General features: G+C 43.3%; 1 protein-coding gene across 1 annotated transcript in view; it reads left to right on the top strand.

Moving 5' to 3' along the window:
- Positions 1 to 14,780, top strand: part of PELI2 (pellino E3 ubiquitin protein ligase family member 2) — a gene marked incomplete at its 5' end in the record, with an annotated part of 46,777 nt that overhangs the window by 25,575 nt on the left and 6,422 nt on the right. Inside the window, one exon of the mRNA XM_009084309.1 lies at positions 7,811 to 7,912. Coding sequence (XP_009082557.1) covers positions 7,811 to 7,912 — 102 coding nt within the window. The remainder of the gene's footprint in view (positions 1 to 7,810; positions 7,913 to 14,780) is intronic.

Below are 14,780 nucleotides of genomic sequence, written 5' to 3'. Positions count from 1 at the left end.
AGCAGGAAAGGGTCCACAGAATGGACTTGGGAATGCTTTGAGAGCCATAAAAATGTGAATGTGTAAATCAATCCGACTCTATATTGAATTTGTTTCTGCACAGACACAGAGCTCGTGTGCCCTGAGTTCTGGGGGTGACCTGCATTCAGTGAATTGAGGAGTGGTGGGTGACCTGCAGGTTACATGCATCTGCTGGTTTGTTGTGCCAGGGATTGCAGTGTCACACAAGCATAGTTTTAAAGTGACAAGCTTCAATTTCTTTATAGTGGCATATTTCTGTACTGCAATTACTGACTCTTGGGATTATTTTTTTTACCATTTCCTAACATTCATTTACTTGTCAGGAGAATATTGACAGCTGAAATATTAGAGACAGACAAGGTGGTGGCATTGGCATTCCAGAAATGTCAGTATGGATGCTGCTGCAGTTCTAATGTAGACACCTGTTTATAAGGAAAGGAAGAACATGGGATGATGGGCTTGTATGGAGCTGTGCAGGAAGCAGATGCAGAGTTAAACAGCAAGGCCAGGGACTCTGGTGGGTACAGACATTTCAGCCCCTCCTGCAGGCACATGAAACGCACGAGATTTCCATGATAATATCTCTTATTTTCTTTGCAAAAGCCTGGAGGAAAATTACATCTAATAGCTGTATCAGTGCCAGAGGTCAGTGTAAATTTGTTGAAATGCAGTGTCAGAGATGCAGCAATTCTGGACAATTACTGTGGGTTTAAGTTGAGACAGAGCAAAATTGCAAACAGTCTTTAGTTAATCTTAAATGAATTGACACTTGTCTTAATTTGCTGGGAAACTTCCCAAGTGGACACACTTTTCTGAGGTGGGTAGAATATCAGTGTGTCATGATTATGAGGTTTTGTTATGTTTTCTTCTGGTAACTCTGTCTGCTGGCTGTGGCAGGCAGTCTGTCCAAAGATCCAGTGGGAATGTGATGTGTTCTTTGCTGTTAAAGGCTTCCTTCCTTGCTGGCTAAAGCTTCCTTTTAAGTTGCAAGATCTTTTGTCTGACGTCCCTGAGTGTTTCTTGTGTTCTGGTTCTATAAAAGAAATTGCAGGCCAGCAGCCAAGTCCCAAAGCATTTAACTCCTGAAGGCACTGCTGGCATTAATTTCAGACACGTCAGAGTGCTGTGGGTCAGCCTGACTAGCAACAAAGGAAACCAAAGTGTTCCCATAAATCATTGTATTGTCCTAATCCAACCTAATTAACTAAGCTAAAACTCCTATTCTGATAGAGCAGCCCTTCCTGTGAGACATCTGCCTCTTTTGCTTAATGGATTTTAGTCTTTATTTCTGCTCTAGTGCAGAGGAGTTGGTAACCATAATAACACTAAGTCCCTCTTGTGATCTCTGTGGAGCTCTCCAGGCACAAGGGAATGCTCCAGTTTAAATTTCCAACTGCAGAGCTTTTCTTCTTTCCTTGGAAACACTGTTTGCAAACTAGAATAAAGCAGTAAAATCTCCATTTCTGGTAGTGGATTAGACTTGTTCCCTATAAGCCTTGTAAGCAGCAGCCTAAAGGCTGTGAGAATTTTGGGATCTGCTTCCTTGACAGCTCCTGACATGGAAGGTTTGACTTAATAGTGTTAAGTTGATGTAATCATGCCGTGAGCTCCTGACCTGTTCTTGAACTCTTGGCTGGAGATGACTAAGGGAAATGAGCAATGTTGTCAGTGTGAAGGAGTTTGCTGCGGCACACCAGGAGCTGCTCCTGGATAAGGAACATGTGGCTGAGGGTAGATGTAAAGTCTGTGTAAGGACATAAAGGACATAGTTTTGGGGAAGGAAACAAAAACCTTATGTACTTCGGAGTCTTTCTGAAGGTTTGATCTTTAAGCCAGAGTATTTTTTCTTGGTCAAAACAGGGGCATGCTTAGACAAATTTCAGGAATATACACTATTTTTGTCATTATGTGCAAAACAGAAGCTTTCAGAGATCTCAGAGAACAGCCCATAAAACAGGAGTGCATGGAAAATGTGGACTAGTATAGTTTTAACCTCTTGATAAAGAATTTTGTCTTGGGACAGATTATTTTACAGGCTGTCTGGATGCTCCTGCAGAAGCTCCTGCTGCTGGTTTGCCTCCTTGTGGCTTGTTGGTTGATCAAGGCATTTCTGGACATGTGTTTGAGACTAATCTGTCATTGTGCAACAGGAACCAGTGAAAGTCGCAGCTGTACTGACCTTTCTGCTGGGTTCCAGGCCGGCAGCCACCTCTGCTCTGGGAGAGAGGAGACACTTCTGGGGAGAGGTGACGCTGGTGGTGGAGTGGTGGCACTTGGTGCAGTGCACGCTTGTGGGTGACTGTGTGTCTGCAGATGTGTCCAGTCATTTGGTCATACATCCAATCCATTGAGGGTTTATTATGTTTTAGCTTTGTTCCCTCTTTTTCTTTCTGTATCTTTGCTAAAAAAAGCAGAGCACTAAGAAATACTGGTTTTAAATGTAACCGTTATATGTTCACATTCTCTTTATCCACAAGGTGTGTTTATACATGGGGTGAGGGAATTCTACTTTCTCACTTTGTGAAATGATGATAAAGCTGATAGCATCCACCTTTCCTGGGGAATGCGTGGAGAGCCAAGATTTCAGGTGGGCTGGGATATTCCAGGGCTGACAGAGTTGCAGTGCTGCTGCTGGGAAAGCAGCTCTTGTTTGATCTCTGTTTGATCTTAGCTCCTCTGAGACCTGACAGATTTGTAAGTCACAGCCTTTAGCTGCTGCTTTGATTGTGAGGGCAAAGTGCTGGAATGAGGTTTTGCTCTCAAAACGGAGAGAAAGAAGCAAGAATGAAAAAGTGTGTGCGAGGAGGCAGGGGAAAACCAAGGCCAAGTGGAACTCCAGCCAGCAGGAAGGCTGAAACTGAAAACTTGAGCTACTAGCAAAGCTGAAAAATAAAAAGGAGAATAATATTTGCTTAGGCCGTGTCAATGTGGGGTGAGGTCATGGGCTTTCTTTCAGTTTCTGATGGTTTTGCTGACCCTAAATCACTGGAACACAAATCCTCAGGCAGTGGGAGTAGCTGTGGGCTTAGCCTTGAGTGATGGGGAGGAGAGGAACCTCCCAGCTGAGGTTAACTGGCTCAACATATAGTGAGGCTTGGAGCTGCTGCACACTGTCCACTAGCTGGAAAACCCCAGGGAGATGGATGGATTTGTCCAAATACAATCTCTGTCTTGGAAAGATGTCAGGGAATCTGTCCCTTCGATGCCAGGTAGAATATGGCACCTCAGGATTCTGTTGTTGCTATCATTTGACATTTGGACTCTTTAAAATCCCTCAGCCCTAGTGTGGACACAGAGCACTAGCAGTGGAATTATTCTGGACAAACCTCTTGCTGCTGTTACTTGTTCCCTCAGTTCCTCCACAGGTTTTTGTCGGTTCATCTCCTCTTTGCTCTCTGTTTCCTCTAAAGGGAATTACTTGGATTCAGCAGCTTGACACCGTTCACTATATACAACAAACTCTTGTGCAGGCAACTGAATTAATCCAGTCTGGATCTCCCCACCAGCTTTCCTACTATGGTCAGTCTGGAGCCACATGGTTTGGATTTTCTTGGCAGGCTCAGGATATATGTGTTAGAGATTTTTCCAGCATTTGTTTCTGTTGTGAACTAATTTAGGTGATGGGGTTTTTTCTTATTCCTGTGCTTAATTGATAATTTTCATTAAACTTTTAAAAACCTAAAGGACAGAGCAAACTGCTCTCAAATTCAGCTCTGGGCAGAGTAAAGGAGCCCAAAATGCTAGAAGTGGTTGAAGGAAGATTTCTCTGCTGTGACCACTCAGGTGAAACCACAGCCCTGGGATTTATGGTGTTGGATTTGATGATGTTAAAGGTCTTTTAGAAGCTAAATGATTCCAGAATTCCACACACTCCAAAGTTTGCTAGATTCTAAGAACAGCTTTGAAAGCACCTACTTTTGCTTTGTGGGTCTTGGGAGCCTTGAGGTGGAGGTGAAGAAACAGAGGGGTATGGTTTAGTGCCTGGTTTTTGTTATTCCTCATCTTAGTTCCTGCCTGGAAGGTGGATGTGGTGTTGTCAAGCCTGAAACTCTGAAGTTACCTACTAGACCTTGTGCAGCAGCATCACATCTTGTGGGAGTCAGAGCTTCCTCATGCCTTCGGTTACCATAGCAGGACAATTCTGTGACAGCATCAAAGGGGGTTTAGGGGGGAAATCCTGCTGACAGGAAAAAAGAGGCTGGAAATTTGACTGCTAAAAGCAGTAAACCAGCAAACTCACTGTTTTGGTTGCTACCAACTAGTTTTGAGGGGGTTGGTGCATTCACTCTCCAGATTCTTTTGGGACTTGTAGATCTGTGGTTCCTCAAGCTGTCAAAATCCTTCATGACTTTGCCTGTGTCTGCATTCCACTCCCAGTACTCTTTTATTAAGATACTTAACTTTCACTGTTTTGTGTAGTTCCTGAAAAGCTGTTACTTATTTTTTACTTGGAAGTGGCAAATACCTTTGAGACCTGCACTTGAAATGCCTGGAAAATGTCTTTGAATTGGTGCAACTGTTGGTGCTGGGCAGCCTGTGAAAGCACAGGAGTCGAAACATTTCTCATCATGTTCTTGTTTTTTTTCTAAAATTGATTACACAATGCCAGGAAATGAAATGTAGCATTTCTCATAGAAAATAACTGGCTTTAAATAGTGGGAAACAGAGGAGGGGAAGTAAATGGGGAAGAAAAGTTGGGAGGGGAAAGGAGCACACATAGAAAAGATTGTCCTACCCTGGAATTTCAGAGGACAAGCTGACCCTGGTCAGTATTAAGATATCTAAATCCTGAGCTCTGTAGGTCTAGGACATGACCTTACTAAGTAATTCTGGAAGTTCTACTATTTCCCACTAATTTTTTTTCCATTAGACCTTAAACGTTGGAGTTTTGGGTTTCACCAAAGCAGTGAGGAGAAAGACTTGGGATTGACAGTGGATGAGAAGCTCAGCATGAGCTGCAGTGTGAGCTCAGCCCAGAGAGCCAATGGAATCCTGGACTGCATCAAAAGGAGTGTGGGCAGCAGGTCAAAAGAGGTGATTCTTCCCCTCTACTCTGCTCCTGTGAGACCCACCTGGAATACTGCACACAGTTCTGGTGTCCTCAACATAAGGACGTGGAACTGTTGGAGCAAGTTCGGAGGAGGCCAGAAAGTTGGTAAAAGGACTGGAGCATCTCCCCTGTGAGGACAGGCTGAGGGAGTTGGGGCTGTTCATCCTGGAGAAGAGAAGGTTGTGTGGAGACCTCAGAGCAACTTTTCAATATCTGAAGGGGCTCCAGGAAAGCTGGAGAGGGACTTTTTGTTAGGAACTGCCATGTTAGGACAAGGGGTAATGAATTCAAATTGAAGGAGGGGAAGTTTAGGTTAGATATTAGAAAAAGATTTTTTTTCCTGTGAGGGTGGTGAGACACTGGCACAGGTTGCCCAGGGAGGCTGTGGCTGCCCCGACCCTGGCAGTGTTCAAGGCCAGGCTGGATGAGGCTTTGGTGCAACCTGATCTAGTGAGGAGGTGTCCCTGCCCATGGCAGGGGGGTTTAGGACTAGATGATCTGTAAGGTCCATTCCAACCCCTTAAATTCTGTGATTCTGTTTATCACTTTATTTCTTCTGTATTCTAGGAACACCTGAGACCTGCTCAGGGCTTGAGATCCCCTTGTTAGCTGTCAAACATGTACAGAGGAAAAGCTCTTCATATACATTTCAGTCCTAGTTCAGGGTCTCAGCAGGTCACAGTGTCAATGACTTCATCCAAATTGCATCTTGATGCTGTTTGTTCTGCAACATCCTGTGCCAGTGTAATGATTATTACAAAACACTATAAATAAACTGGGGAATTTAGGATCTCTGTCCCACTGATTACCACATATGTTTGCATCACTTTTTAGCTGTTGTTACAACTGTTGGGGCAAAATTGAGGAAACTTTTTCTTCAAGTTTTGTGAAAAGCTTTAGTGCAGAAAAGAAGTACTGGAAAGGGACTGGGAAATGTGTTGCCTAATCATAGGCTGGTTTGGATGGGAATGGACCTTAAAGCTCATCTAGTTCCACCACTTGCCATGGGCAAAGACACCTTCCATTACCCCAGGTTGCTCCAAATCCCATCCGGCCTGGTCTGGAACACTCATCCTGTTTCCATAGCAGAGATGCTCCAGCCCTTGGAGCATCTTTGTGGTCTCCTCTGCCCACACGGCTGGGGATGAGCCTAGGACACAGTTGGTTTCTGGACTGCAAGTGCACACTGCAGCTCATGTTGAGCTTGCTGTTCAACAGGCACCTCCAAGTCCTTCTCCTCAGAGCTGCTCTCAATCCATTCTCCCTCCAGCCTGTGATTACGCCTGGGATTGCTCTTGCCCATGTGCAGGACCTTGCACTTGGCCTTGTTGAACTTCATGAAATTCACAGGATCCCACCTTTCAAGCCAGTCGAGGTCCAGATCCATCCCTTCCCTCCAGGGTTTTGGCCACACCACACAGCTTGGTGTCACTGCCAAACTTGCACTGAGTGCACTCAATCCTGCTGTCCCTGTCACTGACAAAGATGTTAAACCCTTTGCCTCCAGGTGTTATCACCTGAGCTGAAATCTTTAGGAAGTGTTGGAGCTGCTAAGAGCTTTCAGCATGAGGCGTGTTGTAAAAGTCCTCTCTGGTGTTGTAAATGCATGAGGTTTGCAAAAAACAATTCTTCCATTACGTGTTTTCAATAATTCTGTCAAGTATTCTTGCTATAACCCTTAGTAGGCTTTTAGTATGCACATAGGTGTTTTTAATACCTTCAGCATTCAGAAAGGTTTTTAATGATTTGTTCAATAATTGATGGAGCTTTGGCAGAATTTAGGCTTTTGTGAGAGATGGAAGACAGATGAGGAGAATATATAGTTGTTTAGTTTAATCAGCCCTGTCTGTGAATTGTGTAGGTAAAAAGCAAAATGAAGGAATGGAGCAAGTGAGAACCTTTTCTAGAAAATTATCCCCTGAGCAGAAAACTGGATAAAGCTTTAATTAACTTATTAATTCAATGCTTAAGTATCTGCAAAGTGTTTTCTGAGCAGTAACAGTCATTACCTTTCAGAATTGTGTGCAGTTATATGGACCTTATATTTACATTTATTTCCCTGTGAGCCAATAGATTTCATTTCTCAGCTCATTTCCCTCAATCTTAGTAAGATACAGCAGAAAACAGGAATTGTCCTCTTCTAGGCTTGTTTTAAATACTGAAATGCCATTTAGTCTTTGATGCAAAATTCCTATCTATAGAGATCAGTTTCCTTTTGACAGGTTGTAAGAAGTAGCCTTTAATGAGGAAAACTACATTGAAAGTGCTCAGGTTTTGTCAGCGTTTATATGAAATTGAGGGGATCTTTCTGATATAACTAGAAATTAACAGTAATGATCTCCCTGAAGTCCTGGCACTTTAACTGGGAATCAGTTGTATTGCTCATGTGCTTTAAAATCAAACCACAACTCCCTAAACCCCAAGTCTTTGCTAGGGTCCAAGTTGCTGTGAGGGTTGGGAACAAAATATAATTTCAGAGAAAAAATGTGTTTGGTGTCTACATGATAAAAATGGTAAGTACTGGGCACTTCTGAACGAGAAACAAACAAGTGCAGCTTGGGCTTTTCCATTAAAAACCAGCCACAAATTCCTATTGTATGTGTTTACTCAGCCTTGTAATGACATGTTCTGATACACTGCTTTTCCTGATCCTAGGAAAGGTGTTTATATAGCAAAATAAATTTGATTATAGTACTTTTGTGGAGATGTGTATAATAGTCATATATTTTTATTCCCCAGGCAATCAGCTCCAAAGGCCATCACAGTATCTCTTTCACGTTATCCAGAAGTCAGACTGTTATAGTGGAGTATATTCATGACAAAGACACAGACATGTTTCAGGTAAGACTCTACAATACATGTATTGTTTGTTACAAGCAACATATGGAACCACAGCTCTGCATCACATTCTCCTGAGCATTCTCTTTAAGCTGTGAAACATCCACAGTTGAACCAGTTGGATTACTGTGGGAGCACTTGGAAATTTTGCATTATTCTGCTCTTCTCAGACCAGCAGCAGCATCTGTTCATGTCCTATGGTGGGTTAACCCTGGCTGGGTGCCAGGCACTCACCAAAGCCACTCTCTCACTCCCCTCTGCAAATGGGCAGGGGAGAGATAATATAATGGAAAGTTCATGGGTTGAGATACAGACCAGGAGAGATGGCTCAGTGAGTACTGGCATGGACGAAACAGACTCAGCTTGGGGAAATTAAGTGATTCATTACTAACAAAATCAGAGCTGGATAATGAGAAATAAGACAGACCTTAAAAACACTTTCCCCTACCCCTCCCTCCTTCCCAACTCTACCTCTTCCCCACCAGTGGTGCAGGGAGAAGGGAAGTGGAAGCCAAGGTCAGTTCGTTGCACATTGTTTGTGCCACTGCTCTCAAGGAGAGGAGTCTTTCCCCTGCTCCAGCGTGAGGTCCCTCCCATGGGATCAGTCCTTCCTCTGCTCCAGTGTGGGGTCCCTCCCATGGACTACAGTTCTCCATGAACTGCTGCAGCATGGGTCACTCTCCACAGGATGCAGTCCAGCCCCTCAGGAACAGCTCCAGCATGAGTCCCTCACGGGGTCACAAGTCCTACCAGGGTCTCTGCTTCAGCATGGGTCTCCTCTCTCCGTGGGTCCACAGGTCCTTGCCAGGAAGCAGCTCCAGCAGGTGTTTCCCACAGTGTCACAGCCTCCTTTGGGCATCCACTTGCTCTGTGTGGGTCTTCTCCACAGGCTGTAGGTGGATCTCTGCACCCTGTTAACCTCCATGGGCTGCAGCGGCACAGCTGGTTCACCATGGTCTTCACCAGAGGCTGCAGAGGATCTGCAGCTCTGACCCCTGGGGTACCTCCTCTCCCTCCTTCTCCACTGACCTTGGTGTCTGCATAGTTGTTCTTTTCACATACTCACTTCTCTCTTCTCTGGCCACAATTACTTCTGCACAGTAACTTTTCTTTCCATCTTAAATGTGTTATCACAGAGGTGTTACTGCCATTACTGATGCTGTGCCACCACTTGCCACAGCAGTGGGTCTGTCCTGGAGCCACTGGTATTGGCTCTGCTTGACTTAGGGAAGCTTCTAGCAGCTTCTCCTAAAAGCCACTCGTGTAGCCCCCCCCACTGCCAAACCCTGGCTGTGCAAATCCACTACATGTCCTCACTGTCCTGCTGCTTTTTCTGTGCTCTGCTTTTTCTCCCAAGACAAATAGTACTAGGAGGAAATGTGTGCTCTGTTTGGGCTCATGAATGAGCACAAAAATCCACCCACCACCTTGCAGTAAATCAATAGCTGGAGTGAAAAGGAAGTGGACAGGAGTAGGATATGGGATGGGGAAGGAGGAAGATTAAAGTGAAGGTAGTGAGGGGAATGCAGGAGCTAAAGAAGACAAAGTAGTGCTGGAATGATAAACTGTTCCTGAGGGGTATAAATACATCAGGTGGTGTAGGGGACTGTGCTGAGTTTCTCTGTGCTACTATCTATTATCCAACATGTTTTTGCTCTCCCCTCTATGCATTTGGGGGGTTCTGCATCATTTACCATTCTGGTAACCTGAGTTATTTTCTTGTCCAATGCTTACTTTTATATATAATAGGAGCAGAAATTCTGTATCACTCAGACTTCAAACTTGAGGAAATCCCAACACACACATCCTTTTCCATTCTAGACTGATCAGGTCTGGCATGTCTGTGACCCCCAATTAGAGCATCTCACCATGAACTGTTACCCCTCCTCATTCAGTCTTTCATATTTAGCAGGGTCAGCAGCTGAGTGTTGTTGACAGAAGAGGAAATAGCTCTGTTGAGATGTCTTTGCTTCACATAGCTTCTATGTTTTGCTCTATATTAAATTTTCCCAGTGTGACTGAAACTATTAGGCCCAAATAGGGATTGAGTAAAATCCAGTCTTGTTCATTTGCTGCAGGATGAAGGATTGCACTGTCAGGGTGAGCCGAAATAGGCTTTTCTGTGTTGACTGGTAAAAGAAAAATGTAACCAACCCTTTTGAGTTTCTGTGTGATACTTGTTTATCTCTTGAGTAGCTCCACTGAAACTTTTTCCTGTATGTAAATTTTGAAAAGCCACAGGCACAGATGATACTTTCTTCTTCTGTCACTTCTCAGGTACCTGCTGAAATGCCACAAAAACCCTCATTTTGACCCATGTACTAACAGACTTATGAGAGACTGCCAGGTCAGGCAGTCACCTGCCATACTTGTGTAGTCAGGTGACTGGTTTGACTTGTGACAGGTCAACCTATCCCATCTTACTAACAATAAAACCTGAGTTGAATCATGTGCTGGTAGTGTCTGTTCTGGTGCCCCTCAAGTGGTTTGTGTGTCAGGGTTAAGGTTTCTGTATTGTTTAAATGTCTCTTTTCAGGGCAGTGTTGTTTCTTCTGTATTGAGGTGTGTAGATGGTCATGGTGTGACTTGATCTCAGCCTGACCACCCAGCACTGTGTCCTGATTCGTGTTTCCACTCTCTGGCTGTTTTCTGAGGATCACACTCTGTGCATTGGCCTGGAGGCTCTGATAGCTGGTGAGAGTGTAAACAGGAATGTTCTGGCAGACTGTAGCAATATTTTGCCACTCAGGTGTTGCCAGAGAACAGCTGAAGACGTATCCATTGTTTAGCTAAGCCATTAGATTTTAATTCTCTGCAACCTGATTGTTGCAGAGAGGAGGGATTTCCCCAAGATAATACATGTTAACAGCAGCCAAGGAGGAGCCTTAAGCCTCAGGATAATCCTGTGGTCCAAGTGTTATCCTTCCCTTTTCAACTTCCACATCCTGCGTGTCCTACACAAGCCAAGTGTAGCCAGCTTCTCAGGGAGAAGTTACTGGAGGCCTGTTTTGTACAGCCCTGTGGTACATGGTGACAAGTTATGTGTCTGTAGATCCACACAGTAGAGTTTTCATAGTATGTTAAGGAGTTGGAATGGACCTTAGAGATCATCCAGCCCCAACCCCCTGCCCTGGGCAGGGACACCTCCCACCAGAGCAGGTTGCTCAAGGCTTCATCCAACCTGGCTTTGAACACTGCCAGGGTTGGGGCAGCCACAGCCTCCCTGGGCAACCTGTGCCAGTGTCTCACTACCCTCACAGGGAAAACTGCTGCCTATTATCTAATCTGCATTTCCCCTCTTTCAATTTTTTGATCAAGCATCATTTGGATAGTCAATCCTTGGAGTTGCTGTTTTCTTTTCAAATGTGTATTCTTGGCTTGTGTAGGACACTCAGGATGTGGAAGTTGAAAAGGGAAGGATAACACTTGGACCACAGGATTATCCTGAGGCTTGAGGCTCCTCCTTGGCTGCTGTTAACATGTATTATCTTGGGGAAATCACTTTGCTTTTTCTTTTTTCCCATCTCAGCTGCTTCCCCCTGTGGAATGGGATGAAATGGGCACTGCATGACTTCCTCAAAGTAACCACAGTAAGGAATGTGAGAAGCTTAGAATGGTGGTTGTTAGCAGCACTTTAGTCAGTGAGACCCAAAATGGGAAAGAGAGATGCCAGAAATCTTTTTCTTGGCTGGGGTACCATTTCTGACCTGTGCAGACTGAATCTGCTGAATTAGAGCTGATTTCCTGTGAAAATGAGAGAGAGTCACAGTTCACAAAAGCTCTCAGCTTTTTCCTTCCTCCACTTTGAGGATCTGTTGTCAGTCCTGTTCTTTGAAGGACTATCTGATAAACGTTGTATTAGTGACTTCTGCAGTTTTTCCAGAAACAAACAGGAAAATCTTGAAGATTGCAAACCCAGAATAGCTTGTTTTATGCCTTCCAATCTTACAACCAAGAAGCAGGAGTAGGTGCCTATCCAAAGTGAGGTGTATAGGGAAAATGTGGGAGGCTATACAAGGGGCAGGAAGAGAATTCAGAAGGCATTAGAAGAGCAGTGTTCAGGCTATCTAAATACCAATTTTCTGGACATTTTTCCATAATAAAATGAAAATGACCATATTTTCATGCATATAACTTAGCAGTTAAAAGTGGTTTAAATCACCTGCCCCTCATGCAGACACACCTCACTTTTTTTCTTTTTTCTTTTTTCTTTTTTTTTCATGTAGGAGTAGTCCTGCCCCTGTTCTTCCACTAGCTTTGTCCTGAAGGCAAAGCTTTGAATGTGCTTTAGAAAGGTCATCCTGGACATCTCAAAATTCTGTTCTTATGTTTGGGAATAGTTAGTTAGTATTTTCTTTATTCCCTCTGTACTGACTGAGCTGTTGTTCTACTGTGTTGTGTGTGGTTTGGTTTTCTGGTTTTAAGTGCAATTCTGGCATGAAATTTGTGTATAAATTGTATACAAATGCTACTGTGCACCTTTGTCTTAGTGACATCCAGATCAGATTTCATCACTAGGTAACAAAAAGAATGTGCTAGTGTGTTCCATTTGGCATCTCCCAAACTCTGTATGCAGTGTCTATATGCTGCTAAAAATGAAGATTTCCTTCAGAATTGAGTAACAATTCTGTTGATCACACATCAGTTGAAGTACAGCCTATTCCTTCATGGCTTGATTGGGTGAAGATGTGTTGATTATACCTGTTCATGCCACTACAAGGAACCAAAATGTGTAGCTTTTACCCTAAATAACTGCAAGTTTATACAAGCAGCAGGCACATTCACTAGGAAGCATTGATTTTTTTTATTTTTTTTTTTCTGAAGAACAGCCCTTCAGAAGATGCATAGTCCAACTCTCCCTCTCATCAGTGAAATTCTGTTGAAGAGCAGGAACCTGCAGCTGTTAAATTATGTGCTGGCAGGTTGTCTGGTTTTGCCTTGTCTCAGGAGTGTTTTTACTGGTACTGCTGTGACTGACAGGAGACACGAGCAAAGTGATGGACTGCTTGGCTTTTACACAGCTCTGAACAACAACCTGTGCTGTAGACAACAGAAAACTGTCTGATGTGTCAGTTGGAAGATTTATGGTTTGTTATCAGAAGTAACTTATGAAATAATATGTAATATAACACAGTTAACAAGAAGAGTCCCAAAATACAGAGTAAAATTGCCAGAGAAGAGAAAGTCTTTTGTGCTGGAGAGGAAAATGGAAGAAAAATGAGTAATGAAGTGTGTGAAGGGCAGCTCTGAGTAATGGAAGTAGGTGTGTAGTGACTGCAGCCTGACTGCAACATCAGATGAGTGGTGGGTTCATGTTGATAGCATCAAGTTCTTCATTTATTTCCTAGGGACTTTCTTTTCAGATGATCTCAAACCCATACCTTGATATGGAGCATGAGGAAATTGCCAGAGTTTGAAGGGCCACTTCTTTTCAACACTAGGATTTATTTAAGCAGCACAATATGACACTGATCCTCTAGAAGGAAAAAAAAAATGGGAAGAAAACTCAAGAATTTAAAATATTTGATGTTGCATCGACATCCTTGTGACAGAAATGAGAAGTAAAATACTTACTGTATTTATATAAAATATTAGCTGTCATTTCAGAGGTTTTAAAAAACACATAAAAGCATTGTACATAGGTTTTAATGGTTATATCCAAACAGATTTGGATTTCCTGTTACCAATTAGGATGATGGGAGGGAGACTGGGAGCACACACTTGTGTGTTTTGTCATCCTTTAAGGACAAATGAGGCAGGTTTTTCCTCTAATTGCATCTAGAAGCTTGGAGAGAATCATCTATTTGAGTCTGCAACAGGCAGAAACTTGTTTTGAACAAATTAATTTCATGTTTGTTATTGATTATCCTCTGAGAGATTCCACCTACAGATAGAGAATAGTCAAAAGATATTCATAAGGCTCCTGCTGCTGCTTGGAGCTGAGTCTTAGGAATTGCACAGGGTGGGAAATAGAAGCCTGTTAGAGCTAATTCTGTAAAAGGAAGAAGAATATTGCTTTATAAGTTTTAGCTTCAAGTTGTCAAGTCGGATAAATCAGAAATGTCCCATATTAAACAGTTGCTAAACTCTGTCCCTTGGGTGTTCTCGTAGTCACATTCTGTGAAAAATTGAAATATATACTTTTGATTAGGCCTTTTCTAGGCTTTGCTTTGCAGCAAACTCATCACATTTTCTGCTTGAGCTGAGACCTGTGATATGGAGAGAGTAAGTGGATGTGTCACTTAAGACACAAAGTTTGACATGTGCTGGAGTGTAACCCTCCAAGTAGGACTGAAAGCACAAGTACAGGAGAGATCCCTGTGCTATTTCTGTCAGTTCAGTTGTGACAAGGGTTAAGTATTAACAGTATCACCTCTCTTGACTCTCTTGAATAATATTTCTTTACAGCAAATTTAGTTTGCAGAGGTGTTTGTTGATGATGGAACCATCCTTGTCTCCCCATAGCTGGCTCTGAAGAGCAAGAACTAAGCAGAATGTAACTCCTTGGGTGACAATGAAATCATGTTTAGTTAGGAGATTATATAAATGTTATGTAGCTTAACGTGAAGAATATTCTTCATTTTCTTCTGTTTGGTCACAGGGTGTCTCTAAAACTAATATTCTGTTCCACTCCTTGTTCCTCAGCTCCACTTTCCCAGTTATGCTCAAAGTTGGTGTAACATTAATTTGACTGTAAAAGTGTTGATAAAGCCTCACTGTGTTTGATTGGCAGTCAGAGCATAGAATCTTAGGGGTTGAAATGGACCTTACAGATCATCTACTCCCAACTCCCCTGCCCTGGACAGGGACACCTCCCACCAGAGCAGGTTGCTCAAGGCCTCATCCAGCCTGGCCTTGAACACTGCCAGGG

The sequence above is a fragment of the Acanthisitta chloris genome, unplaced genomic scaffold (assembly GCF_000695815.1).
Source record: "Acanthisitta chloris isolate BGI_N310 unplaced genomic scaffold, ASM69581v1 scaffold4811, whole genome shotgun sequence".
Taxonomy (NCBI): Eukaryota; Metazoa; Chordata; class Aves; order Passeriformes; family Acanthisittidae; genus Acanthisitta; species Acanthisitta chloris.
The sequence above is the reverse complement of the archived record's forward strand: the minus strand, read 5'-3'. Positions and strand labels throughout refer to the sequence as shown.